General features: G+C 31.4%; 5 protein-coding genes across 50 annotated transcripts in view; 2 read left to right on the top strand and 3 right to left on the bottom strand.

Annotated features, from left to right (window-relative positions):
* The window catches only part of LOC126856881 (cell adhesion molecule Dscam2), a 67,452-nt gene extending 65,132 nt beyond the window's left edge, over positions 1–2,320 (bottom strand). For all 40 annotated transcript variants that reach the window (XM_050605831.1, XM_050605816.1, XM_050605833.1 and 37 more), the window contains exons 1-2: positions 2,183–2,320; positions 158–294 (exon numbers count right to left, since the gene is read on the bottom strand). In XM_050605831.1, coding sequence (XP_050461788.1) covers positions 158–242 — 85 coding nt within the window. In that variant the 5' untranslated portion in view covers positions 243–294; positions 2,183–2,320. The remainder of the gene's footprint in view (positions 1–157; positions 295–2,182) is intronic.
* A 1,619-nt stretch (positions 2,321–3,939) lies between these two features.
* On the top strand, positions 3,940–5,207 carry LOC126856960 (dolichol-phosphate mannosyltransferase subunit 1). Its single transcript, XM_050606005.1, has 4 exons — positions 3,940–4,124; positions 4,260–4,470; positions 4,549–4,739; positions 4,812–5,207. The coding sequence occupies exons 1-4, from the start codon at positions 3,985–3,987 to the stop codon at positions 5,029–5,031; spliced, it is 762 nt and encodes a 253-aa protein (XP_050461962.1). The 5' UTR covers positions 3,940–3,984; the 3' UTR covers positions 5,032–5,207.
* A 1,206-nt stretch (positions 5,208–6,413) lies between these two features.
* Positions 6,414–13,446, top strand: LOC126856901 (centrosomal protein of 104 kDa). Of its 2 annotated transcripts, none has more exons than XM_050605896.1 (15): positions 6,414–6,690; positions 8,049–8,213; positions 8,942–9,153; positions 9,346–9,744; positions 9,807–10,014; positions 10,143–10,290; positions 10,369–10,495; positions 10,564–10,790; positions 10,885–11,154; positions 11,346–11,559; positions 11,616–11,797; positions 11,872–12,017; positions 12,191–12,292; positions 12,409–12,534; positions 12,814–13,446. In XM_050605896.1, exons 1-15 carry the CDS (start codon positions 6,651–6,653, stop codon positions 12,882–12,884), a joined length of 2,637 nt encoding a protein of 878 aa, XP_050461853.1. In that variant the 5' UTR covers positions 6,414–6,650; the 3' UTR covers positions 12,885–13,446. The 2 variants fall into 2 exon arrangements, with proteins under 2 accessions (XP_050461853.1, XP_050461852.1); XM_050605895.1 differs by having other exon boundaries at positions 11,328–11,559.
* LOC126856906 (vacuolar protein sorting-associated protein 35) lies at positions 12,424–21,720 on the bottom strand. Of its 6 annotated transcripts, XM_050605904.1 has the most exons (13): positions 21,584–21,720; positions 20,798–20,996; positions 20,566–20,689; positions 20,295–20,490; positions 20,029–20,223; positions 19,825–19,908; positions 19,492–19,728; positions 19,128–19,276; positions 18,567–19,053; positions 18,067–18,486; positions 17,846–17,989; positions 17,603–17,768; positions 16,491–16,621 (listed from the first exon to the last, which is right to left on the bottom strand). In XM_050605904.1, the coding sequence occupies exons 1-13, from the start codon at positions 21,584–21,586 to the stop codon at positions 16,611–16,613; spliced, it is 2,415 nt and encodes an 804-aa protein (XP_050461861.1). In that variant the 5' UTR covers positions 21,587–21,720; the 3' UTR covers positions 16,491–16,610. The 6 variants fall into 6 exon arrangements, 4 of the variants coding, with proteins under 4 accessions (XP_050461863.1, XP_050461862.1, XP_050461861.1 ...); XR_007688424.1 differs by lacking the exons at positions 17,603–17,768; positions 17,846–17,989; positions 18,067–18,486; ... (7 more) ...; positions 20,798–20,996; positions 21,584–21,720 and adding exons at positions 12,424–12,557; positions 13,697–13,859; positions 13,936–14,103; ... (6 more) ...; positions 15,982–16,066; positions 16,911–17,157 and having other exon boundaries at positions 16,139–16,621; XR_007688423.1 differs by lacking the exons at positions 17,603–17,768; positions 17,846–17,989; positions 18,067–18,486; ... (7 more) ...; positions 20,798–20,996; positions 21,584–21,720 and adding exons at positions 12,935–13,498; positions 13,697–13,859; positions 13,936–14,103; ... (6 more) ...; positions 15,982–16,066; positions 16,911–17,157 and having other exon boundaries at positions 16,139–16,621.
* LOC126856946 (coiled-coil domain-containing protein 97) lies at positions 21,606–23,793 on the bottom strand. Its single transcript, XM_050605978.1, has 3 exons — positions 22,879–23,793; positions 22,275–22,440; positions 21,606–21,729 (listed from the first exon to the last, which is right to left on the bottom strand). The coding sequence occupies exons 1-3, from the start codon at positions 23,775–23,777 to the stop codon at positions 21,664–21,666; spliced, it is 1,131 nt and encodes a 376-aa protein (XP_050461935.1). The 5' UTR covers positions 23,778–23,793; the 3' UTR covers positions 21,606–21,663.
* Positions 23,794–24,132: the final 339 nt, after the last annotated feature.

Raw genomic sequence — 24,132 nt, 5'->3', positions numbered from 1 at the left:
ATAAAAGTCATGGCTTGTCTTTCTCGAATAAACATCTTTTTCTAATCTTTGATGTAAATCGCATGACCGGCATCCATCAATGTTTCTCGGTAATTATCGCCGCGTCACGCCAAGAAACGCAGTGTGAATGAGATCTTTTAGTTTAAAGTTGACTCACCCGTTGTCGATACCAGGACAGCAACTAACAGGAGCATGACGTTGACGGGTATCTTATACCCCCCGCCTGGATGTTCTCGCCACATCCTTATCTCGTTCCTTCTGAGCGCACTTTTTCTCTTCCTCTTTGATTTTCACCTAATTTCACATAAAATACACTGATTGAACAACACGTTCATCGACTGTAAAACAATCACCGATGGTTCGTCTCGATGGTATATTTCAATAGCTATTATAAAAAAGTTTTCTAAAATATATTTAGTTATTAATCTGAATGCTTAAATTTGGCAAATAAAATTTAAAAAATTTTGTTTAGTGTCGTGTTGATTGCTTGGTAACCATTAAAGGCACGATTGCTTTCAACGCGTGTGGCGTTTTAGCATGCATTAAGAACGCACGTAAGCTAATCTTTATGACTTCCAAAGTGTCATGTAATCGGTCGTTCTTTGCTTGTAGAAATCATAAATATGATTTGAATGAATGACTGGATTAATATCTTGGAATTAAATTATTATTTAAGGACTCTTTTATTCTATAAAAAAATAATTAATTTTAGACCGATCATTAACAATATTAAATCCTTTGCTCTAATTGTTCTTTATAATTTGAAATTAAAATAAAATAATGTTTAACATGAAAAACCGCAAAATATTTCCTACAGCTTTTGCTCTTTCCGCAATATCGACGCTCCGCAAGAACAGGTCAAAATCGCGAGAAAAGCTCTAAAAAACCAGAAGTCTCTTTGACGTTCGTTGGTCCGCGATAATCTGCAGCAGAACGCAAGAGCGCAATCTCGTTGCGAAACAGAGTAGAAGTGCACGTGCTGAATCGCTGATAGCAAGGGTTACGGCTGAAGAACAGCGAACAAGCGGGCAGGGGGAGGAAGGTGGAGAGAAAACGATCGCGAGAGGGGATGAAAAGACATAGAAGGGAGAAGGGAGACAAAATGTGGCGGAGTTGAACGGCTCGTCACGGGGCTGCTCCCTCTCGGCGAGTTTATTGATCGCAGGGTGCGGAGCGGTTCAATCTACCCCTCGCGACGGTGTGCGCCATGCTGCCTGCCATCCGGAACTCGGAGTTAGCCAGGCAGCCACGGTGCTGCGTACGTGGACCTTTATTAAATCCGCATCACTTTCTCACGCGTCCCATAAAGAATTCACAACAAAACCCAAAATTATTGTTCAAGCTGATATGTCAACCGTACATGTATCGCGCAATTTGATTAAATCGCGGAATCGAAACATGACGCCAGCTACATATGTCATTGTCTACATACGTCATTGTCGTTACATCTTGTAATTTGATATACATGTAGCAAGTCATAAAATCGGGAAAGCAGTCATGGAAATAGATACTGAAAATTCAGAAATTACAATGATCGCAGTTTGCTCGTCGCGGAGATGATAGTTTGCGATAGAATCGCTGATCTCTGCGCGAAAAAGTCAAGAACGATGAGAGATCGCTAACAATCTTGCGACATTGTGACAAAAAAGCGAAATCTTACGACCATATGAGAAGAGAAGCGGACAAAAAATAATCCACGCAGACTCCCAGCTATGTCTTTCAAGTTTGAGAGAATAACGAACGCGTACAAAATCATTGTCCTAGATCTTAATTGCAAATTCGTTTTTCGCGTAACATAAAGATTATTCTTAATTGATTGACACAAAAATTATTATATCTTTAATAAGATAGATTTATATATTCTTAATCAATCATCTTGAAAGCTCCATCGAGATTTAACCATCGGCGATCGCGTCTTGCCGAATTCCCAGCTTCCAACAGCAAAGGCCGAACAAAAAGCATTTTAAGTAGTCCACAGATCGGCGCATACACACATACACACAGAGCATGATCACTGCTGATATATTCCACCACATACGCACACAGTCACACACAGACACACACCTACGAGCGATTTCGTAAAATCGGCCGACGCTCGTTTTCTACCGCGCGCTTTGATTCGCTTCGAAAATCGGCGGGGAAAAATATCGCGAAAAATTTGCACGACGCTAATCTTACGTACCGACACTATCGTATAAATTCGCAGGAGCACAGATGCACACGCTGATTACACACTGATCGGAGCGGAGAAATAAACACTCCGGATCCGTCAACGACCGACCGTAGAGTGCGGCGTCGTTTGCTTCGAAGCAGCGGCTGCTCCTCGGCTATCTCGAGGTCGACGGCGGTGGAGGTGATGGTGGGGATCGTCGGCGTGAACACTCACGCTGTTCCATGGAATGGGGGATGGATCGACAGGGCCGTCCAGGAGATTTCACCCTTCGCTATGGAAAAAAAGGATAGCATGAAATTTTCGATATTAAAATATAATTTCATGTTTTTTCTGTTTCACAAAAGTATAAAAATCTTAAACAATAATCTACAATAGTAATTTGTTTATATCATTAAAATCCATACCTGAAATTCAAAATATAAATATAGTGGACGTGAGTTATAAAATTACATAAATAATTTTATAGAAATGAAATATATATGTCTTTTATATTTTTATTTTTTTCTCTGTTATAAAAAAGTGTAAAAAAATTAATGCGTGTTTTTTTAAACAATTATGGATATATATTTATTGCATATATATAATAATTACAGATTTAGATTCTTAAAACTTATTTATCGCAGATATAAAAGCTTACATCCACTAATCATTTTGTCCTGGGTGTCAAAAATTATTCAACCGCTACTATCAGTTGGTCGACCTTTGTCGCTCGCAACGGAAACGACCAATGGACCAAATATATATGAAATATGTATATTTATATGTGCGAATGCGTGTGTGTATGTGCGAACGTGTATGCATAAACGCATCTTCGCGGATATTTGCGGAATGCTTGTAAACTCATTACGCCGATAATTTTATGAGATAATATTTTAAAACTGAAGGAGATAAATATGTAATAACAAAATTAATAAGTTATATAAAAAGCACAAAAATAAAGATAAATATATTAAAATATAATATTGTGTAATATATAAAAAATAGATATTTTATTAAAAAATGTTTTTTCTCATATAAATAATTTTATTAATTTGTATAACGCGCCTTATTATATATTTTTCTAAAAATTTGTTCAATTATTTTAATGTATTTTTACTTAATTACATGCGTTTTTAATTTGTTTTTCCTGTTATTTTAACCGATAAAGTCTAAAACTTTTTAAATGTTATGCTGTTACAAAAAAAAATTGGCAGCGTAAATATACTGTATTTTACTTTAGAAAAAAAATGTTTTTTCTTTTTTATATATATTTATGATTTATTTATAAAACAACACATTTTAGAGTGTTAAAATAATTTTATGTACTTTGTATCCAGAAACAGAATTATATCGTGCCAACTTCACTATTTGCGCTCATATTATTAGTATACATTTTTCAACACCATTTATTAATTAAACCTATTTAAATGCTTCAAATTGAATAACATATATCTTTGTTTATAACTTTAACACTATAGTATTAGACAATTAAGTTTTCTAAAGAAATATATATAAAAAAAATGATATACCTTGCAAGGAGAGATGTAATTCAGTGTTCCGTTGAAAATCACAAGATTTAAAATGAATGAGATGTCGCTGCGATCAACATGCGCGCCTACTTTCTCCCAGAGTGTGTTCAGACATATACCGTAGTGTAGAGTAGTCTTTAATTGACCAATCAGAAGCAAAGATTTCTTTGTTTTGATTGGTCAATTGAATGATACTTTATTCCACGGGTAAAATTTCTGAATGCACTCTCACAGTCATCAGTTTGACCAACTGTCAAAGTGTCACTTCTGTTGTTGCAATATCTCTTGAAATTAGCTGCCAAAATGGTTAATAAGGATCAAGTGAAGAAAAACATAAAAGAATTATGCAAAAATGACAAATATTCCATTTTACTTCCTACTTATAATGAAGTGGAGAATTTACCGATAATAATATGGCTTATTGTGAAATATATGGAAGAGAGGTAGAGAGATAACTGCATAACCTGAAATTAATTAGAAATATATGATTAATAGAAAAAAATAAATAGATAAAGACACAAATTAATTTAAACAGAAAATTGAAAATAATTGTTAAGCGAAAATCTAAAATATTACAGCGAGCTTGCCTACGAAATTATTGTAATAGATGATGGTTCACCAGATGGTACTCTGGATATGGCTAAGCAATTGCAACAGGTTTATGGCGAGGATAAAATAGTTTTAAAGCCCAGAGAGAAGAAGTTGGGATTGGGGACTGCTTACATGCATGGAATTAAATATGCAACAGGAAACTTTATTGTTATCATGGATTCTGATTTGTCTCATCATGTATGTTTTATGTTGATAGATGAATAGAGCGATTTAGTAATAATTAGCATATTTCATAAGAAAATCTTTACTTTCCAGCCAAAATTTATTCCAAAAATGGTTGAGCTGCAACGATATCTCAATTTAGATATAGTTAGTGGTACAAGATATATACAAGGTGGTGGTGTTTATGGATGGGATTTTAAAAGAAAGTTAGTCAGTAGAAGTGCAAATTTTCTAACACAGATTTTGCTGAGACCTGGAGCAAGTGATTTGACTGGTAGTTTCAGGTAGTAAATTTTTCATAGACTTCTACTTTTATGAAATGTCTAATGTATTCATCTTTGATTTTTTAATTTTAGGCTTTATAAAAAAGATGTATTGGAAAAGTTGATACAATCTTGTATGTCTAAAGGTTATGCATTCCAAATGGAAATGATAATTAAGGCTAGGCAATTCAATTATACAATAGGAGAAGTTCCAATTACATTTGTTGACAGAGTCTATGGTCAATCCAAATTTGCTGGATCAGAGATTTTCCAGTTTGTAAAGAATCTTTTATATCTCTTTGCTACCACATGAAGATGAGCATTTTCCTTTAAGAATAGGAAAAATTCTAATTTTCCATAAATGTCAAACTTCCTGGCTAAACATTTTATACTTTGTACTATGTAAATGTCTAAGTATGACCAATATGTATGAATATATAATTAAAAAATATGGATATATTAAAAAAAATGACATATACATATATATATATATATATATATATATATATATATATATTATATTGAAATAAAAAAAAAACTTGTATATTGCTGATTATTAAATCTCTTAGCAAATATTATCTGATTATTATGAATGTTAGACATGTACATACACAGTATTACTATGTTGGATATTTTTCTGTCACGCGATGTTTTTATAACATGAACATTTTCGCAGAAAAATATTACTATTTCACGAAGACACGTGCTTCTACACGTGGCCGCTAACGATAAAGAGAGGCATGCGTATATAACAATTCCTGTGGGCTCGTCTACCCTCGCCGCACCCTCTGACGTCACGCAGCCTCCATTTATTGATCCATTACGAAATTACAGTCTATATTTCGACTCGAGTAGAATGCAAGACGCAAGTAGACTAGATTAACCCAGGATGTGGGCACTGATATAATAAACAGACCTTGTAATGTGAAGTTTTTATTGAAATAATTTCTCAGAGATTCTCAAACATTATCGCAACTTAATCAATTCATAGACTATTCATGTAATTCTTGAAAAATTACTAACCCGAAAATTCTTTAAATAAGCGAAGTATAAAAAAGTTTTATTAAATAAAAAAACTAAAAATAAACAATTATTTCAAAATAATATTCTTAAGTTTCAAAATAAATTGAAAAGAATCTATCTGTTAAATTAAATCTTATTTTCAAAACTAGGAATTAAATTTTTTTTTTAGTTTTCTTGTTAAACCTAATATGATATATACTTAGCAATGTAATTAAAAAATATAAAATTTAAAAAAAAAATTAGTTTTAATCAAGTATTTTATGTGATGCATATTTTTCGCGTCCGCAAAACCGAAAATATTTTTATTTTTAATTCAGAATTATTCGCGAAAGTTAAATTCAAGAGATAAAAGAATAGGAAAGAGTAGAAAGCAATTCAATCGCAACATTAATCCTTGAACTTTCACATCTAAAAGAAGTAAAAACCTATTAAATTTTTAATTCCTGATTCTCTTTCACTTTGTTCTTCCGAAAGATATATATTATATATTCGCTAATTATACAGAAGCCTCCATTTATCATATAGCAATATTGCGACGTCTTTAATATTTGTGTCATATCACAGCAACGTGTACAATAATATTATATATTGACGAATATACGCATGCTTTTTTGTAAGGAAAACCCCTTAACCCATCAGCAGAAATTGATAGAGGGTGGTTCTAGATACGAAAGCCAGTTCTGTCGCAAGCTTCGCCGCGGCCGGATGTATAAGTGGGGTGGCCTGCGCGCCGGGGCGAAACTTGCAAGCTCCCCCTTTATCGAGCTTGCAGATGGCTGTGCCTTTTCGATTTTGACGTGTCCCTCCGTGTTTCTCTCCGTTCGTTCATTAGCGCCCTTCGTGATATAATATTTCTGTCGATTAATTCATCGTTCGCTTTATCATTCGCCGCAATCAGCATACCTCGACATGCCCAGGAAGGTCGGATTCAACGTCGTCTACGCCACGAGTAAGGCAACCAGATCCAAAATTGCGAAATAAATCACGTACTAACCTCGAGTCGGAAAAGGGATAAACATTACAAAGAGATCAAAATTCAACAAATTTAATTTGCCATAGATGGGTATACGTGGATATAATAATCCCATCAAAAAATTACTGTTTCGCTATTTTTTCAGATAGTGCAGCAGTTATAGATATAATAGTTAAAATAATGTGATTCGTGAATGTGCATGGTGATTCTATAAAAATTAGTTAAAATTATAATTAGAGAATTTACAATTAATATTTACGAGAATAATTTTAAATAAAATTATAGAAATTTTTCAAATTTTTTCCTTGTCGTGTTGTAAAATTCACCTTTTGTGGCTCAAGTTGGTATAATTCTGAGCGCTTCAATTTGGACATGATCCACCAGAGAATTTTCCCAAGAGAGATTGCCACGTTTCAATGCTCATCATATATTCGGATACATTGATTTCTTCTATCGCGACGAACCGCGATTTTCTCGAACTTGCGACGAAGCATGTTATTCGGCACGTGTCTCCGGTTTAATCGACGGAAGCAATCTTTTGTATTATACTGTAGAATTAATTACAAAGATATGTTACTAATGTATATTCATAAATGCGAAGTAGCACGATTCTAGAATAATTCCGTTATACATGTTCTATTTAATATGCAATCATAAATTGCGCACGAAACCGCAGTATTGCGTGACGATCTGGCGCAATTTCCCTCGAAAAATGTATTTTAAAATTCTAAAAAGAGCAAAAATAATAGTGAAATATATCGATTTCTTTTTGCATAGAAAATTGTAAATTCTGAAAATGTGGATAAAAATAATTAAAATAGTAAAAGCAACAGTCAAAAAAATATTTAAATAAGTAAGAATGTATCCAGCACCATGAAAGTAAGTGTCAATAATTAAGTAACGTATAGTAAGAACTACATTGAGCGTGTTCGATCGACATTTGGCTTTAAATTGACATTTTGATGGAATGCTTGTAACTCTTAGATATTCAAACTATTATTATATCGTAGTTATTATATATCATCTCCTAGTTTAATCATTTCGTTCTATTAAGCAAGATAATCAAATTACTCTAGAGCAATTTTTTCATTGTAGTTTAATCTCCTTAGATTAATTTTTGTTGTTACCTTGCGTAATATACGAGATAAAATATACATTTATAATAATATATATATATATATATATATATATATATATATATATATATATATATATATACTTTAGAATTAAACTTAAAATAATAGAAAAAATTCTCTGAAGTAATATATATTGTTCTTTTTGTAGAGTAGAACAATTAAATAAGATTTAATCGCATTTTAAAATCTATTGTTTAGGCGAGGAAGATAGACACTCATCGTTAGAGCTTAATGTTCACGGGCCAACGGTAAGGGGTTGGCAAAGTGCAAGAAATTGCACATATCCTCAGGAACTAATTCTACGTCTTCATGGACCCACGAAGCTTACAAGGATACAGGTTCTGGCTCACCAGTATCTCATACGTAAGTGTGCGTTTTAAAAAATTATCCGCTATTCGAAATATTCATCCAACTATTCATTTTAAATCTAATTTACAAAAAATAAGGTAAGAGATTTTTTATATTAATATTAAATTGAAATAGATGTCTAACAAATAATTTGAACAATAATAGAACATGTAATGTAAATTGCAGCTAACTGCAAAAAAATATCTTGAGCTGAAATAAAAAATATTAAAAATTGTATTTTTGTCAGAAAGAGAGAGAGAGAGAGAGAGAGAGAGAGAGAGAGAAATCTTATATTTATTAGTTTAGTGCTAAAAGCTACTTTAAGATAAAATTGTTAAATACTATTTTTATTAATAATGTTAGCAAACTATGTTACAAATATAATGTAAAAATAAGTAAATTGGCAATAAGATAAATGTAACGTTAAAAGAAAACAAAGATTAATATTCTTAAAGTCGCTATTGTTCATTAAAATTCTAATTAAAAAGCAATTTACCGACAATGGAAATTGAGTTAACGAGCTTACCGTAATTTCTCGGGGCTACATCGTTTCTTCTTCTTTCCCTCGTTTATTCTGGGTGTACTGCCGGAAATGAGACTGTACCGATGAACTGCAAAAGAATCATGTCAGTTTTCAATCTGAGATTACAATCGGATATAAATCTTCTCTGATAAAAATTATTAACGCGATTTCTCTAAGAAATATATATTAATATTAATATTAACATTTATTTTAATTGTAGCTGAAAAGTTGGAGATCTGGACATCGAGGGAAGAAAATGCATCCGCTTCGACGGACTTTAGTTACCTGGGTTACATTACACTATCCGACAATGCGTCGACCCTTTACAAGAGCAGGGAACTGAAAAGCGTGGCCCTTCCTGAGACGGAAGCACTGTCATTGAAGCTCAGACTACACAAACCGCACAGTAACGCGCACAACACCTATTGTCAGGTACGAATCATTTTGGCAAATAATTAATTATAAAATAATATATAGTTTAAAAATATAGTTTAATAAAATTGCATAAAATAAGTTAAATTAAACAAAATTAATTTAGAAGACAAATTAAAAAACGTACAAAGATGAATTTATATTTTTTTAATTTTCTGCAATAAAAATCTAAAAATTATTTTTTACAATCAGGTTGGTCTTATTGCTATAAATATACTTGGCGAACCCTACGGTCAAGAATTAACCGGACAGGGAGATGCCCCATATAATCCACATTATACCTCGCCTTATGATGATCTAGCATTTGAAATGTATGTCGATCGGGAAGTAGCTAAAATCATAAGGCAAATGGAAGCGAAAAAATTGTTGGCGGTAGAAGAGGAAAGATTCGAATACGCTTCGAAATTAAAAGTGGCAATGGAAAATTTAAGGAAAGCAGGAGAACGGCTGGGCAAATATGAATTGGAAAAGAAGTACGCTATAGCTTTAGAAGACTACGATAAGGCCAAAGCTAAAAAGGCTCAAGCTCAACAATACAGACAGCAGGTTTATCAATCGTTAGAAATATACAACTTGCTCGAAGTTCACGGGGTAAGTAGCGAAATCTTTTAACAGCAAAAGTTTAGTAATAATAATGAAAAAAAATGCTACAGCCTGTAGAAAAAAACAATTTGTCATCCGTGGAAGATACAGAGCAGACATCTGCTGATACGTGTACTTCGAAAACGGCTGTGTTACCCGATGACATCACATCTCCTCCGAGATTAGTTATACCACCTAATCGCAATGGTGCCTTGTCACCTACTGGTCCTGCACATCAACCACCAGTGTCGCCTTTACATCAAAAATCTAATAGTCCCGGTATAATTTATTTAAAGATATCATACGCGCGCGCGATTCTGTTTTTCTTTTAATATTATAATCGAAATTTTTAGATTTTTAAAAATTTTTATATAATATTAAATCTTTGTATTTTTATTATTTTCCAGAGGTAACCGATAGTCCTACGAATGGTGTCCATGAAAAGCAGAGCAACTGTAACAAGGGATCTCTCAGGCGGAAAACTAAATCAGCGGGCCCGGCTCTTCGCTCAAGTTATGAGGCTTATGAAGAAAGAACTATTCCCGCTCTCAGACAGTAAGATGATATAATATTGAAATATTGTGATGATATAGAAATACTATGCAATCTTTCTAATTTAAATATCTTTTTTAGTTCACATACGAATGAATTCACGAGAGAATGTCACCTAGATAGTACAGAAACGAAAGTTACCTCGAAACTTAATGATAGAGAGAAAAAACAAGCTGCTTTGCCTATCGCGGTCTTCGGGATGGACATGGTAAAAACATTATCAAAGCTGTTTTCCATAATCTCTAAATACAGGGGAATAATAATGATTGTATATAGGTGGAGAAATTCTATTCGAAACAGTTCACGGATAAGGAGGAAGGTCTGATGCAACTGAAAGAAGAACTAAAGACGTTTGATCCGGAGGTGTCAAAGCATTCTCCGAATAAAATAGCTAGAGCAGCGATTCTACTGTTACACAGAGCTCTTAGGGACAAGGTCTTCAGTGTGTATAGTTTAGCTGCGCAACTTATCAGGATCTTCTTCGCTGAGTTCGCCGCGGATAGGTAAACTCTTCTTATTAGCAAATTTTATTATTCTTAGTATTATAATAAACTTCCAATATTTCCACAACTGATGATTTATCAATAATTTATTCAGAGTATCCTCGACTGAGATTGCCAGAAGCGTCGAACGTTTACTGCCGGAACTTTTGACAAAATCCGGTGATACCACTCCCAGGATACATAATATGGCAGTACATACAATCCTCAGTATGGCAGACTGCAAATGTGTAAGAGAATTACATATAATACCGGTGCATTTAACTAGGCCCGTCAACAGCAGCACGCATCAAAGGCTAGCGTTGAGTAGACTAGAGATGGTGGAGCAACTGATACTGAGCCATGGCATCTCTACAGAGAAACAAAGGTGGTTTTGAACTATATACTTAAAATATTCTGGCCTGCATGAGAATTACCAGTCGTTTTGAGGAATCTTGGACTTCTGCTGTCGAAGCGTTTTTTCGCTGACTTTTATCTAATCGATTCGCAGAGGTCTTTCCTCAAGACCATGTATTATTAAAACGCAATTACTCTGATAAGGTATTGTAACTGTTGTAGCGGGTTGACTTGTCGGACGTTATCCGAATTAGGTTCTTCTGGTCTACACCATCCAGCTGAGGCGGTGCGAAAAGTATCCGAAAGGATTCTTGTGCTAGTATACAAAGTCAATCCCAGACTGGTGCGAAAGCAATTGCCACCTGACGATGATATAACTCGACGAAATCTGTTGTATCGTCAGCTCTTCCATGAATTCGATTTGATCGATCTTCAGGTAAGTCCGAATATATGAAGTTGAGGTTTCAAATTTATATGTGCAAATGATTGCAGAGGAAAAAGGAAGCCGAATCCACCCATAAAGCAACAACGACGCCCACGCGAACTAAATCTACAGAAAATAATGTATCTAATTTAACGAAATCACCTTCGAGGTCGAGCCCGGTCGTAAGTACTGGAAGTTCAACAAGTATCACGTCTCCGTCCGAGAACAGTATTGATCATAAGGGAGATAAGTACGTGCAAATTAAAATTCGTAAGTTATTTTACAATAGATATGAAACTTTTTAACATCTATTTCATTTCTCAGAATGTGCATATTTTGCCTATCAAAAGGTCAAGTCTATTCTGAAGAAGGTTTAAACATACATTATTGGAGGACTTGTCCTATGTTAACAAAATGTGAAGCGTGTAAGCAAGTTGTAGAAATTTCTTATTTGAATCTACATTTGTTAAGTAAGTACATGAGAATTTTATATATTCAAATAATATTTAATAATAGAAAATATTCTATAAACAAGGTTTAAAAAGTATGATAAACAAAATTGATAATGTTATTTATGATTCGCACTTATTGTGGAGTTATATGTATTAATATATATAGTAAATTTTAACAACTCTTTTTACAGATGAATGCGATATGAGGAGTAATTACGTAAAATGTGAAACATGTAAACAGGCAGTCCATGAAAGTACATTTGAAAATCATAGACAAGACAAAAAATGCACAAGTATGTGAATATTACCTGACTATTCTGATACCATTTACAATGCTGGAAATCAATTTATAATTGCCGAAACTGGAAATTAAATATGACAAAAATTCGAATCTTGATTCTTGTTTCAGAACCTATAGAGGGATATGAACGCTGTCCCCTCTGTTTGGCTTTAGTTAATCAAAACAAATGGAGAGAGCATCTCATGGGAGAACATCCGTGTATAAATAATACACGAAACAAGATTGGAAAAAGTTGTAAGTCTTGATACATCTTGATCCTAGTAAAAAAGCCATTGTTTAAACTATTATTTATAATAATATAAGAGCTAATATTATTTATATAATAAACTATTAAGCTATAGTGCAATATTATTTTTTTATGACAAACAAAAAGATTCTCTCTCTACAAGTATATGTATATATATATATATATAAATATTTTTTACAAAGAAACAATAGTTATATATAGAGTATAGAGCAACAGAATTGTTTTATATAATTTTAATGGAACTTGAAATTCTTATATAATTCTAGGTTCGAAATCGCCATCTAGTTCGCAAAATCTCAGTGGTAAATTAACATCGCCAACGGGTAGGGATTACTAGCATCAAGCATCAACTTCGAAACCAACGGAGGAATTCGACAAATCTTAGGAAGATTTTTTATTTTATTTCTTTTTATAGTTTATATATATACATATATGTTATGAGCTGTCCAGCCTTTTTATATTTGTATCTATATTTAAATGATTTTTATAGCAAAACCCGTCCTTTATATTGATAGAAATCCTTTAAGAGATTTTAATTGTAAGTTAAAAATCCTAATATTTAAAATTTTAGATGACACGCTTATATCAAGTGAATTTGCGGAGGATATGACTTGATTGAAAATCAAGGTAATACTAGAAGTTGTTAATAGATTTCATTCTTCCTCGCATCGTTATCATATGATACCTATGAAATTTGAGGGATGCATCAATTATTAAAGATAGTGATATCAGATGTTATAAAGACATCAATTCGTTTCGGAATTAATGATTCCTTCGCATCCGGCCATATTTATAAGAAAAATGTGTAGTATAAATTATGGCGAGATGCATCATATAGGTATTAGAAAACGGAAAACTACTTATCGCACGTAATTTCATAAAAGTTATTTCATAGTAAATGTATAGTAAAAGTAATCATTACATCATCATTCCATTGTCGAAGTTTTTGTCCTACAAAATCATATTTTATATTTATAATTCATTCATAATATAATTTATATCACATTATTCTAGTATCAATACTTGATTATCATTAGAATAATGTGTTCATGTTAAATAAAAAATACAGTTTATATATTTCATTTAAATATAGCACACGACTAAAAGCACGCATGTAAGAAATTAGAAAAATTGACAAGTTATAATTACGTAATGAACGATTCATTAGTTTCAGTCAGTATTTCTGCGTCGTCGACTTTCTTTTACTATTACTATTCCCCATTACAATTCTTTTATCAATCTTCAGTTCCGATATCATCGTTATTGGCGTCCTCGACTGCGGTTGTGCGATTTTCCTTGAATTTGTTTTTCTCTATAAAATTGTAAGGTAAATAATCATCTTCTCGTTACAGTATAATAGTGTATTATATTTACATAACAAAACATACCAAATTTAGAGCAATCTGCTCCTAAAAGTCGTAAGTAGTGAATCGCGTCGCAAGTAGGCACATATGCTCTGAGAGACATTATTCCCCTCCACCCTACCAGTTGAAGATTTAGCTGATTTATATTGTCAGTTTCCTCTTCTTTGTATAACAGTATACAACTTCCAGTTGCTTAAAAATTAAATATATTTTTCAAATTTATATATTTGTGTATCATCATGTAAAAGGTAAACAAACTCAGCATTAATATTTACTGAAATCTTTGAGACGTTCTTGAGTATCTGGATTCAATTTTACAATTTCCGGTGGTGTATGTGGGTCATCACTTTGTAAAAGCATTATTAAATCTTCTTTCGAAATTTTAAGCTTTCTGTTATCACTTATGTAATGAATGATACTCTGCATTCCTTCTTGAGCAAGTCTAAAGGCGCATTTCATATTTTTATTGTCACATCGCACAAAAGTTTTAACGCCAGTATTAATCATTTTGACTTTATTTTCATTAGATATCACTATGTCACGAATTGCTGGCGATGTAAAGTAAATATTTTTCTTTTTTCCTTCGTGACATCTTACTAACAGACATCGCGGATCCAAATCATTAGATATACCATAAAAATCTCTGAAAATATATTGATGATACAATATAAAAAAAAAAAATTATTCAACAAATAAAAAAAACTCAAACTCACTTTATAGACTGCCATACATCTTCCGTCTCATCCTTGAAGAAAACAAATGGATCTTCCCTATAACCAACAATCCTTCTTCTTTTTCTTTGTAAATCTCGTGATTTCTTTTCTTCTTCTAATATTCTTTTTCCACTTGTTGAAAGCTTGTCTTGTGAAGTTTCTTCTTTAGGAATAAGTCCATCCTTGTTTTCATTATCACTTAGATTCGATACATTCTGATTTAATGTACAGGCTTCACTTTCCCATGGCAGAGATTTTACTTTCTCCAGTACAGCCACGAAAAAACCTCCAGTATCTTGATGATGTGGTAATATTCTCATACTATAGAATGAGCAAAGTAAAAAAATGCAGTCTACAAAATTGTTATAATTATATTTGGTAAATCATTTGGTATTTACCAACGTTCAAGATGAAATTTGGAAGCCTCATTTGCTTGTGGAGGAAACATTTTCGGCCGTACTTGTGTCTGCCATTGCTCTGGAACATCGTCCCAAGTGTTATAGTATTGTAAATTTTTAGATGCTGGTTTCCAGTGTGTAACACCTATAAATACATTATTATATTATCATATACAGAACATTTTAAAAGATTAAAAAAAAAATCTCTTTTACAAGTATTTCAAATATTGTTAATCTTAAGACTAACCAGGGTCACATAACAATCCCGGTACCAAGTCTCTACAATCAATTAACTGTACTGAGTCTCCAGTTTCACAAAGAAGCCTATGAAGCACTGCTTCATTTTCTATTGGATTTAACGAGCATGTAGAATATACCATTCTCCCTCCAACTGTTAGCAATTCCAAGCCACGTTTCGCTATCCTATATTGAATTCTGCAAAAGAATTAAGATTAATTTCTGCATTATTATTCAATATATAAATTTATAGAAAATTAAGCTTTTTTTTACCCATGGAGATTATTGCCATTAGCAGGACTCCATTTGCACCATATATCTGGATTCTTTCGCATAGTGCCATCACCACTACATGGGACATCTGCAAGTATCCTATCAAATCTATCAAAAAACGAAAAGTTTATATAAAAATTCTTAATATATAAATAATCATTACCGAGTTTGAATTGCCTACTTTAATGTGTCTTTTGTACCATCTGGATTAGTAATTATGAAATTGGGCATAACAGATGAATCATGATTTGTAATAAGAATGTTTGGGCTGTTCAGTCTTTTAGCTTGATGCACCAGCATGTAACAGCGATTATTATCAAGATCGTTGGCTATTACAAAACCTTCTATAAAACAAGCAATTAAATATTTAGTATATAATAGCTCATAAAAACTTATTATTTACTTATACATAATGCTTATTTCTCTTAACTGAACTTAGTATTAGCTACCTGGAGGAATATTCCTTTCATCTGCATGTATCATTTCTATAAGTTGCGCTGTCTTGGATCCCGGTGCTGCACACATGTCAAGAACCTGTAGATAAAATTAGTATATTTTATTTTGTCCACTATCTTGTGAATAATTTTAATAAATTTAAAAAAGTACCTTGTGCGAAGGTTTGACATCCAACACCAAAGGAGGAACCATGCTAACTACTTCTTGTCTGCTGATACTACCATTATTAGTTTCAGCGATAAGAAAGTTATGCAGCTTAAAATATGCTTCAGATCGTCTAATATCTTTTCTAGTTAATTGTAATTGCCATGCCAATTCCTCCGGATAAAAAGGTAAACTATGTAAAATAGTCTTTACTTCATTGTTAAGATCTTCCTTATCATCATTCAAATTTGCATTTAAAATTTCTTTAAAGAAATCACTTTTGATTATCTCCAATAAGGCTTTAGCTTCAGCTTTTGAACCAGTAATACGAAAAGCAACTGGCAAATTGGTCCTCATAGTGCTGATAAACGCATCCCATTTATCTTCTGGAACTATTCCTTGTGTCTTATAATAATTCTCAAAATCTTTGTTCTCCCTAATAATATCTGCATAACTTCTATGGGGAGTGCTATTCCATTCATCCTTTTTCTACAAATATTAATTATATGTCAATATATAACTTGTTAAATTTATATTACTATCAAATATTAAATCAGATAAGAAAAGAATTTAAAGATGTTTAAAATATATACACACATATGCTTTTATATTAAATATCTAAAATATACATAAGCGTTTGTGTATATAATTTCACAATTTAATTATTTTCATAGTTTAATTATTTATCATTAAATATTAATAATTTTTATATCTTGTATAAGTATAATTATCTCTTATTTTTTTATATAGCTCTGATATTAATAATTATGAATCGTACTTTTAGTTTCTCGCGACGTTTTTCAGCGAAGTTCTTTTTCGGCTTATTTTTGCGTCCTTTACCCATTTTTTTCTTTTAAATACGGAACTATGATTAATTAACACTAATAATTACACATATACACAAGTACGATTCCAGTATGTATTAATAATTTATATGCGGACACAAATAATCGTTCTACTACATGCGGTCGTTTGACACGTGGTAGAGGTTAAATCAGGTGGGTTAAATACTGCTATGGCTATGAAAATGGCGTCGAGTGAACAAGAAATTGAAATAAATACCGCGGAGATAAAATAGGAAGTGGATTAACTAGATTGTTTGAATTATAATGAATTGTTTTTTTAAAGAGTAAATATATATATAATTCTACTAATTCCAATATATATATATACTTGATACATTGTTAATAAATCATCTTGTAATATATAATTTAATATAAACATTTATCCAATTAAGAAATAATTGTACAACTATTAATATGAGTTATAACAATCGCAATTAATTTCGAATTATTTTTTACTATATAGTTTACAATCCTGTTTGCAATAAAGACAAAAATGAAAATTGAGTTTCAGGATTCTAATTAATGCTAATATTTGTTGATACTATCGATCCATAATATTGTCCATATTCTAGAAGTCTTTTATTTACAAAATTACAATGCCGATTATGCAATTACAGAACAAGACCTTGATAAGAAAGTCCATCAGAATCCGCCGATTCCATCCTGTTTCTTAAATGCTCCAATGTATTTGCCAAATGTTTTTGTATTTGATCAGTTTCCTCACTTGCTTCCAAATTGGGAAGCTCCTCTCTAATTTTCGCAATCACTTGATTCAGTATTTGCACGGTCACCTAAAAAAATAATCAAATTAAAAAGGCCAATTCATATAAAAAATAAATTGATATGCTATTCTGTGATCGAATCTTACAGCAGTATTTCCTTTCTCGTAGAAATAAATGTAATGATTCAGCAATTCCACATACAATTGTACTTGCACTGATGTATCCATGCATTGGCTCGCTATCCTAATACCTTTCTTCAAACAGTCTAATACTTTATTGCCTTCTTGCATCTGCGAAGTATATATATTTCTCCTATAATTTATCTTTTAAATAATCAGACTTTAGATCGATATGCATTCGTACATACCTCTTTTCCGCCTGTAGCTAAAGATTTTCCTGACCAGAATATATGTGAACAAGTAGCGACTCCTCTACATTGATCAGGCTTTCTCAATAATTTACTAGCATACAAAGCGCACTGATTACGCACAGGCTCTGCATTTTCTTCACCAAAACAGCTCATTTGTTCAAACGTAGCGATAATCAAAGTGATCGCCGCGAGCTGCGCCTTTGAATCGCTTATTTCATCCTCATATATCGAAAACGCTTGACTCATAAATTCATAAGCAACCATTTCAAAATTATCGAAGCGGATTTCGCCGATCGCTATTGCACCTTGTAGAAATAGCCTTAAAGGTAGTTCGGCTAATTCAGCCTTCATCAGTGCCGTGATAGTCGTGTGACAAAATTGAAAAATTTTTTGACACTTTTTTTGCCACATTTCGTCCTGAAAAAAAAAACAAGAGAATGTCAGTTGACATCATTATTCAATGATTTTATCTCATTTTAAGTACAGAAATTACAAACCTGATCTTTCAATGCTTTATATGTAAAGGCCAATTGATAACTTTGGAAGACTATAGGCGGCAGAGTGTATTTAATTCTTTTATTACCACCAGCACTGAAATGTTTTCTTGCAGCGCTTAATATCATATATTGCTGATCCGGTGTTTCCGATTTAAAATGATGTATTAGTCTGCCAAGCAGACCTTGCTCCTCGGCGAAATCTTCAGGATCTTCCTCTATGTTTGGTTGATCTGGCTGATCTTGTACCAAGGGAGATACCATAGAGAGCACTGCATCCACTTGCTCTTGCATTGGTATCAATGTTTCGTTTTCCAAAATATTTGTTATTATATATATAGCTAGCGATTTTCTGCCCTCATAATCGAAATAATCCAAAAGAGGTGCATAATGCTCGAGTTTAAGCACAGTTAATATATTTTTATAATTATCTACAGGAATTTTCATTAATCTAACTAGCTCTCTCGAAACGGCACTGTTATACTCCAGCCTGAGAATAAACAAATGTTTAATATACAAAATATAAAAACCTGCCAACATGTATAATAAACTGCTTAAACTCACTTATCGACGTTTTGTTTTTGGAATATTTGGACTGTTGTGAACAAGACTTTATCTACATAATCTACCCGATCTGGATAGCATTTATGCGCTAAGTTTATGAGAGCTACTTGAAGGGACACAATATCTTCAGGAGGCATATCTTGTCTTGTCTATAAAAAGATAAATATCTCAAATAGATAGTACATACTGTAATTAAGTGTAATGTATGTGTAACATATCTTGGAACCATTCTCAGACTTAAACTAGATGATAAGGAATTTTTAACTTTCTAAATCATAGAATTGTCAAATATTGTGCAGTATCTAATCATCATTGAATGGTCATTTTTACATACTTAATAATAAAGTTTATATTTAATAGATACCTGTATAATAATAGCAATCTGATCACTAAACACATCAAAAAGTTTGACATCTTGTGGAATTCCTGATATTTGATTAGGACTTCCCGGTCCTCCTACGCCGTCGGACCGTTGACTAAAGGCTGCAAGTCTATCGATTAGTGATATAATAATGTTTTTAACATTCACACCATTTTGCAACTCTGCACAAGATTTTAAGAATGCATTTAATGTTTGTAAGTGGAATTCATCAGGAAAGACCTAAACATATAAAAATAATATATTATTTTTTCCATTTTTGTCATTTTTAAAATGAAACAGCATTTATGACACATAAAAAAATATACTGAATTATACTTGAATTATACACTCCATAAGATATTCCTGTGCTATGGCATCCCTACAACTAACAACTTGTTCCAATATTCCTGGTAGCACAAGCTGAAAATATATTTGTGATGTTTAATAAAATTAGATTAAAATAAGATTATATATATATATATATATATATATATATATATATATATACACATATATGCATATATAATGTCTATAATATACCTTTTTGTATTTATCTAACGTTACAGATTCCAATTGGCTAAGTCGTACGAGATTCGTTCCCACTAGAATTCTAAGTTCTTCCCTTTCCCTTTCTCTTCTTTCTCTATCCCTGCTATGTCCTTGATGTTGCATGCGCACCCATAATTTATTCATTTCTGCGAAATTCATCAGAACAAAATCTATGCTGTCACGAACCTGAAAATAAAATTTTAGAAATAATAATGTATTTAAGAGAGAAAAATTTTCACGATTTATAAGATACATACAGTCCCATCTTCATCATCGCCTTCAGTGACATCTGGCAAAATATTTCTTGTGCATTGTAATAAATAATTTCTTAAGAATAAACCACGTAATGGATGTTGCACACCTCTGCACATTTCTACAAGATCTCTTAAAAGATCTCTTTTCAAGCCAGGAGTTGTTTTGATGTAAACCAAACCAACAGTAATGAGTAAGTAGCTGTAATATTAACCAGATTATCTTGCTTTATATAATCAGGAAATAATAATGCAGAATTTAAAAGCAAATACATACAGTCTAGGTACAATGTTGCCAACGTATTGCACTAATTCATAAAGATCTGTAACCTTTCTTCCTTTTTGAAATTCATCCAACAAATAAAGTTCTAAATGCCTTAGTTCATCTGTGATTGCCATATCTAATAATAATTATTATAAGAAATATCTATATCACAAATATACCAAAACCAAATATTCATATTAAATATTATAATTCAGTCACTGAATTAAATAACTAATAAGGATACACAATTCATAGTAACTCTTTGGACTGAGAAGAGAAGTCCTGAGTTCTCCTAACATAGTAGATGCATGTTTTAGTGCATCCATCAATTTAGCCTTGTCCAAACAATGTTTCATCTGAAAAGCTTGAACTTTAACCACACCGATAGCATCTTCCAACAACTTCTCTTGTTCTTCCATTCCTGTTATGGCAGGTGTCATTGGCTGCGAAAAAAATAAAGATACCTACCAGGGTACCGTACTAGGTAAGCCACAACTCAAGCATGCACTACAAATGCTTAAGCATTAAGAATAAATTATTTGAAAGCTATTGCAACTAATCTACTCATGATTAAAGATAGGCACTAACAATAAGAGGCAAAATATAATTCTTGATTCCTATATACATAATGTTACTAATAAAATATATCAAGCATAATATTTCCTATATAAATGCATTTGTCTATATTAAAAACAATAAGAATATTAAAAAATATGACTTAGGAATAATGATATGACTTAGAAATAATTAAAAAAATAAAACGTTTATTTCAAAAATAAAAATTTATACTCTTCATAATTTATGTAAACGCTGATTAGTTCGCATAGAAACTAAAAATTAATTATCCTATTTCTACATATTATTGCTTTGTAAAAAAAATTTCCCACGAAACAATTCTCACTTTTTGCAAACATAACCTTTACAATGCTAAGCTAATTTTTCATGCGACGATCACCACACGGATATAATCTACAAAATATTTATTTTTGCAAGCGACATTGCAGAACATTCAAAATACTATGATTTTTACCATTTTCTTGAAAAGAAAAAGTACACAATTAACCGTTGTGTACTTCCGATACAGTCGTTTTGACAAGACACCAGACGCGCTCAACTTTGGCTAGAATTCCATATGATTCTATAGACATCTCTCTGATTGGTTTTGATAGATAATTTCTGATTCATAAATATATATCGGTTATGTGTTTGAACTTGATTGTAAATAGGCAAAAGTACAAATAAAATAAATAAAATTAAGCTAATTAATTTTAATTTTTCTTATTTGAAGTAATAAATAAAATTAAGCATTTTGCGGCGGCAAAAAAGAATAAAATATTTGATAATATAACAACCAATTTTTTTGATGTTTTGGTAAATTATATTAAAAGAAATCATATATTTTTAATTAATTTTAGACTGAAAAGAATAATATTTTGCAATAGGGTAAAAGGTCATCTCAATATATTATCTCTCAAAATTGATATTTTTTTATAAATTAAAATTAAAATAGAGAAAGGAAGGGGGTTTGTAGTCTATAATAAACATATATAATCAGAATTATATTTAAATGTATTTATTGTATATAACCTAATGTATGCTGCGCTATTGATTATCCAAAGAGTGTGGATTTGTAGGTGTCTGTTCCTAATGGATAAATAACCTTTCTATGAATCAATGCCAACAATAGTGAGGCAATTGTAAAGTGTAAAATATTATTTAACCTTCAGTGTTCTCATATACACATCCAATTCATCTTCAGATTCGTTTTGATCATTACATTCATTACGTGGAAGAACAATTTCAGGGGCTTCAGAATCAAAGTATTTTTCTTCTTCATCTTGATTCCTCAATTCTACATTATCATAAGCTTCATTATCATCCACAGTGCTGAAAATAAATAACAAAGATATGTAATAAAACGATTATTTTTAAATACCTAAAAAAATTTGATTTGAACTATTATTTAAAATTATAAAAAAATATAATTATTAAAAATTAAAAAAAAATAAGTAAGTAAATGTGTAAATGTGGAGAAAAAGGACATATATCTCATATATAAATTCATTTTAAAAATTATTTCATGAACAGAAATATATGTTAATATTATATAGTTTATATCTTTTATATTTGTATATGTATTTAAAAAAATAATTACATATATAAATATATATTAAGATATCAATATTTGTTTAATCATATAAATTATTTTAAATATATGTTATCAATAAATTCTTTAATTATATAAATTTTTATTAATATAAGTAAAAATATATTTATAAAGATTTTTTCATTTTGTATTTATATTCATTAGTATAATAAATATACCTATAATCAAAATCTTTATCTTTACCATCCAGGAAACTCTCATACATATTTGTAACAAACTCTTGCCTGAATAATTGTATTTCTTGACTTGATATTTTATGTTGTATTTTATTACTTGATAATTTTTTATCTCTGTCTTTATCAATCATTTTATTTAAATTTTCACCCCAGTGAGATTTAATTTGATTATTAAAACTTGTTTTAGATATAGTGCTGGTTCTGCTATTATCATTCTCATCATCATCATCATCATCATCTGAATCATTCTCTTCTTGTACTTCATCCTCCTGTTCCTGTTGAGATTCCAGATGTTTTTGCATTTTGTTCCTTTCAACAGTTTCCATTAATATATCGACATAATTTATGCTACGTGTATCAATAGTATCTCTAGCTTTCTTTTGCTCTTCTGTCAAATATTGCCCTACCAAATATTCATACAATAATGGATTCCTCTTCATCATTTCACATTCGCTGAAATATTCCCCTTTTTCTATTAATGACTTTAAAGCTTCATATCTTTTGTTCCTAACATCAATACGTCTTGTAGAATTATTAAAATATCTCTGTAATCTATTTATATGATAAATCGTCTCGTAATCTTCGCTTTTATTAAAGTATACCAAATGCTCCATTTTCAAATAGTGTCCAAATTTGGATAGGAATAAGCAATGATTCTTTTTTAACAATTTCTCAGCTATGGAACGCTTCTCCTCGTACGTCAACTCTGGTTCTTCTTTCTGCTGGCTCTTGAAAATTGCTTTGCTGTTGGCTACATGATTTAGAATCTCCTCCTCTAGAGTATCACATTTTACATTTCCCATAGGAAAATCTATGTTCTGTTTTTTATTATCATTCTCAGTCTCACTATATGAAATATTTTTTTTCATTTCCAGAGTCATATTTTCTTTGCAAATTTGAGATTCTTAGGTCTCTTTCATTAGTAAGTCAAATTAAATTCAGGAGCTCGAATAGATTTATATACGCCGACTTATCAGTTGAATTTATATCGTTCGTATTGTAGTTTTAATACAACAGGAAAGAGTTCGAATAAAAATAAGCACATAGAGAAAATATAAGTATGTATATTACACCATATATATATATATATATATATATTCCCTATATCACATTTTCTTCGTTATTTCTCGCGAGATTACGCGAGATTTTTTTGTTATTATTACTTGCGATAAATAAGATAAGGAGCGTGGTTTTTGATCAGTATATATATACACAGGTATGTTTGTATATTCAGAA

This window comes from Cataglyphis hispanica, chromosome 20 (assembly GCF_021464435.1).
Source record: "Cataglyphis hispanica isolate Lineage 1 chromosome 20, ULB_Chis1_1.0, whole genome shotgun sequence".
In the NCBI taxonomy this organism is placed as follows: domain Eukaryota; kingdom Metazoa; phylum Arthropoda; class Insecta; order Hymenoptera; family Formicidae; genus Cataglyphis; species Cataglyphis hispanica.
The sequence above is the reverse complement of the archived record's forward strand: the minus strand, read 5'-3'. Positions and strand labels throughout refer to the sequence as shown.

Coding starts and splice junctions, on each gene's coding strand:
- LOC126856906 (XM_050605903.1), bottom strand. Junction 20,491..20,565: donor GGCAACATTGTACCTAGACT/GTATGTATTTGC, acceptor TTAATATTACAG/CTACTTACTCATTACTGTTG. Junction 19,729..19,824: donor TTATGGAGTGTATAATTCAA/GTATAATTCAGT, acceptor TTATATGTTTAG/GTCTTTCCTGATGAATTCCA.
- LOC126856960 (XM_050606005.1), top strand. CDS start 3,985: ATGGTTAATAAGGATCAAGTGAAGAAAAACATAAAAGAATTATGCAAA. Junction 4,471..4,548: donor ATTCTGATTTGTCTCATCAT/GTATGTTTTATG, acceptor TTTACTTTCCAG/CCAAAATTTATTCCAAAAAT. Junction 4,740..4,811: donor GATTTGACTGGTAGTTTCAG/GTAGTAAATTTT, acceptor TTTTAATTTTAG/GCTTTATAAAAAAGATGTAT.
- LOC126856901 (XM_050605895.1), top strand. CDS start 6,651: ATGCCCAGGAAGGTCGGATTCAACGTCGTCTACGCCACGA. Junction 8,214..8,941: donor GGCTCACCAGTATCTCATAC/GTAAGTGTGCGT, acceptor TTTTAATTGTAG/CTGAAAAGTTGGAGATCTGG. Junction 12,018..12,190: donor TTTGAATCTACATTTGTTAA/GTAAGTACATGA, acceptor CTCTTTTTACAG/ATGAATGCGATATGAGGAGT.
- LOC126856946 (XM_050605978.1), bottom strand. CDS start 23,777: ATGACTCTGGAAATGAAAAAAAATATTTCATATAGTGAGACTGAGAAT. Junction 22,441..22,878: donor GATAAAGATTTTGATTATAG/GTATATTTATTA, acceptor ATTTATTTTCAG/CACTGTGGATGATAATGAAG. Junction 21,730..22,274: donor TGTATATGAGAACACTGAAG/GTTAAATAATAT, acceptor TTTATGAATCAG/AAATTATCTATCAAAACCAA.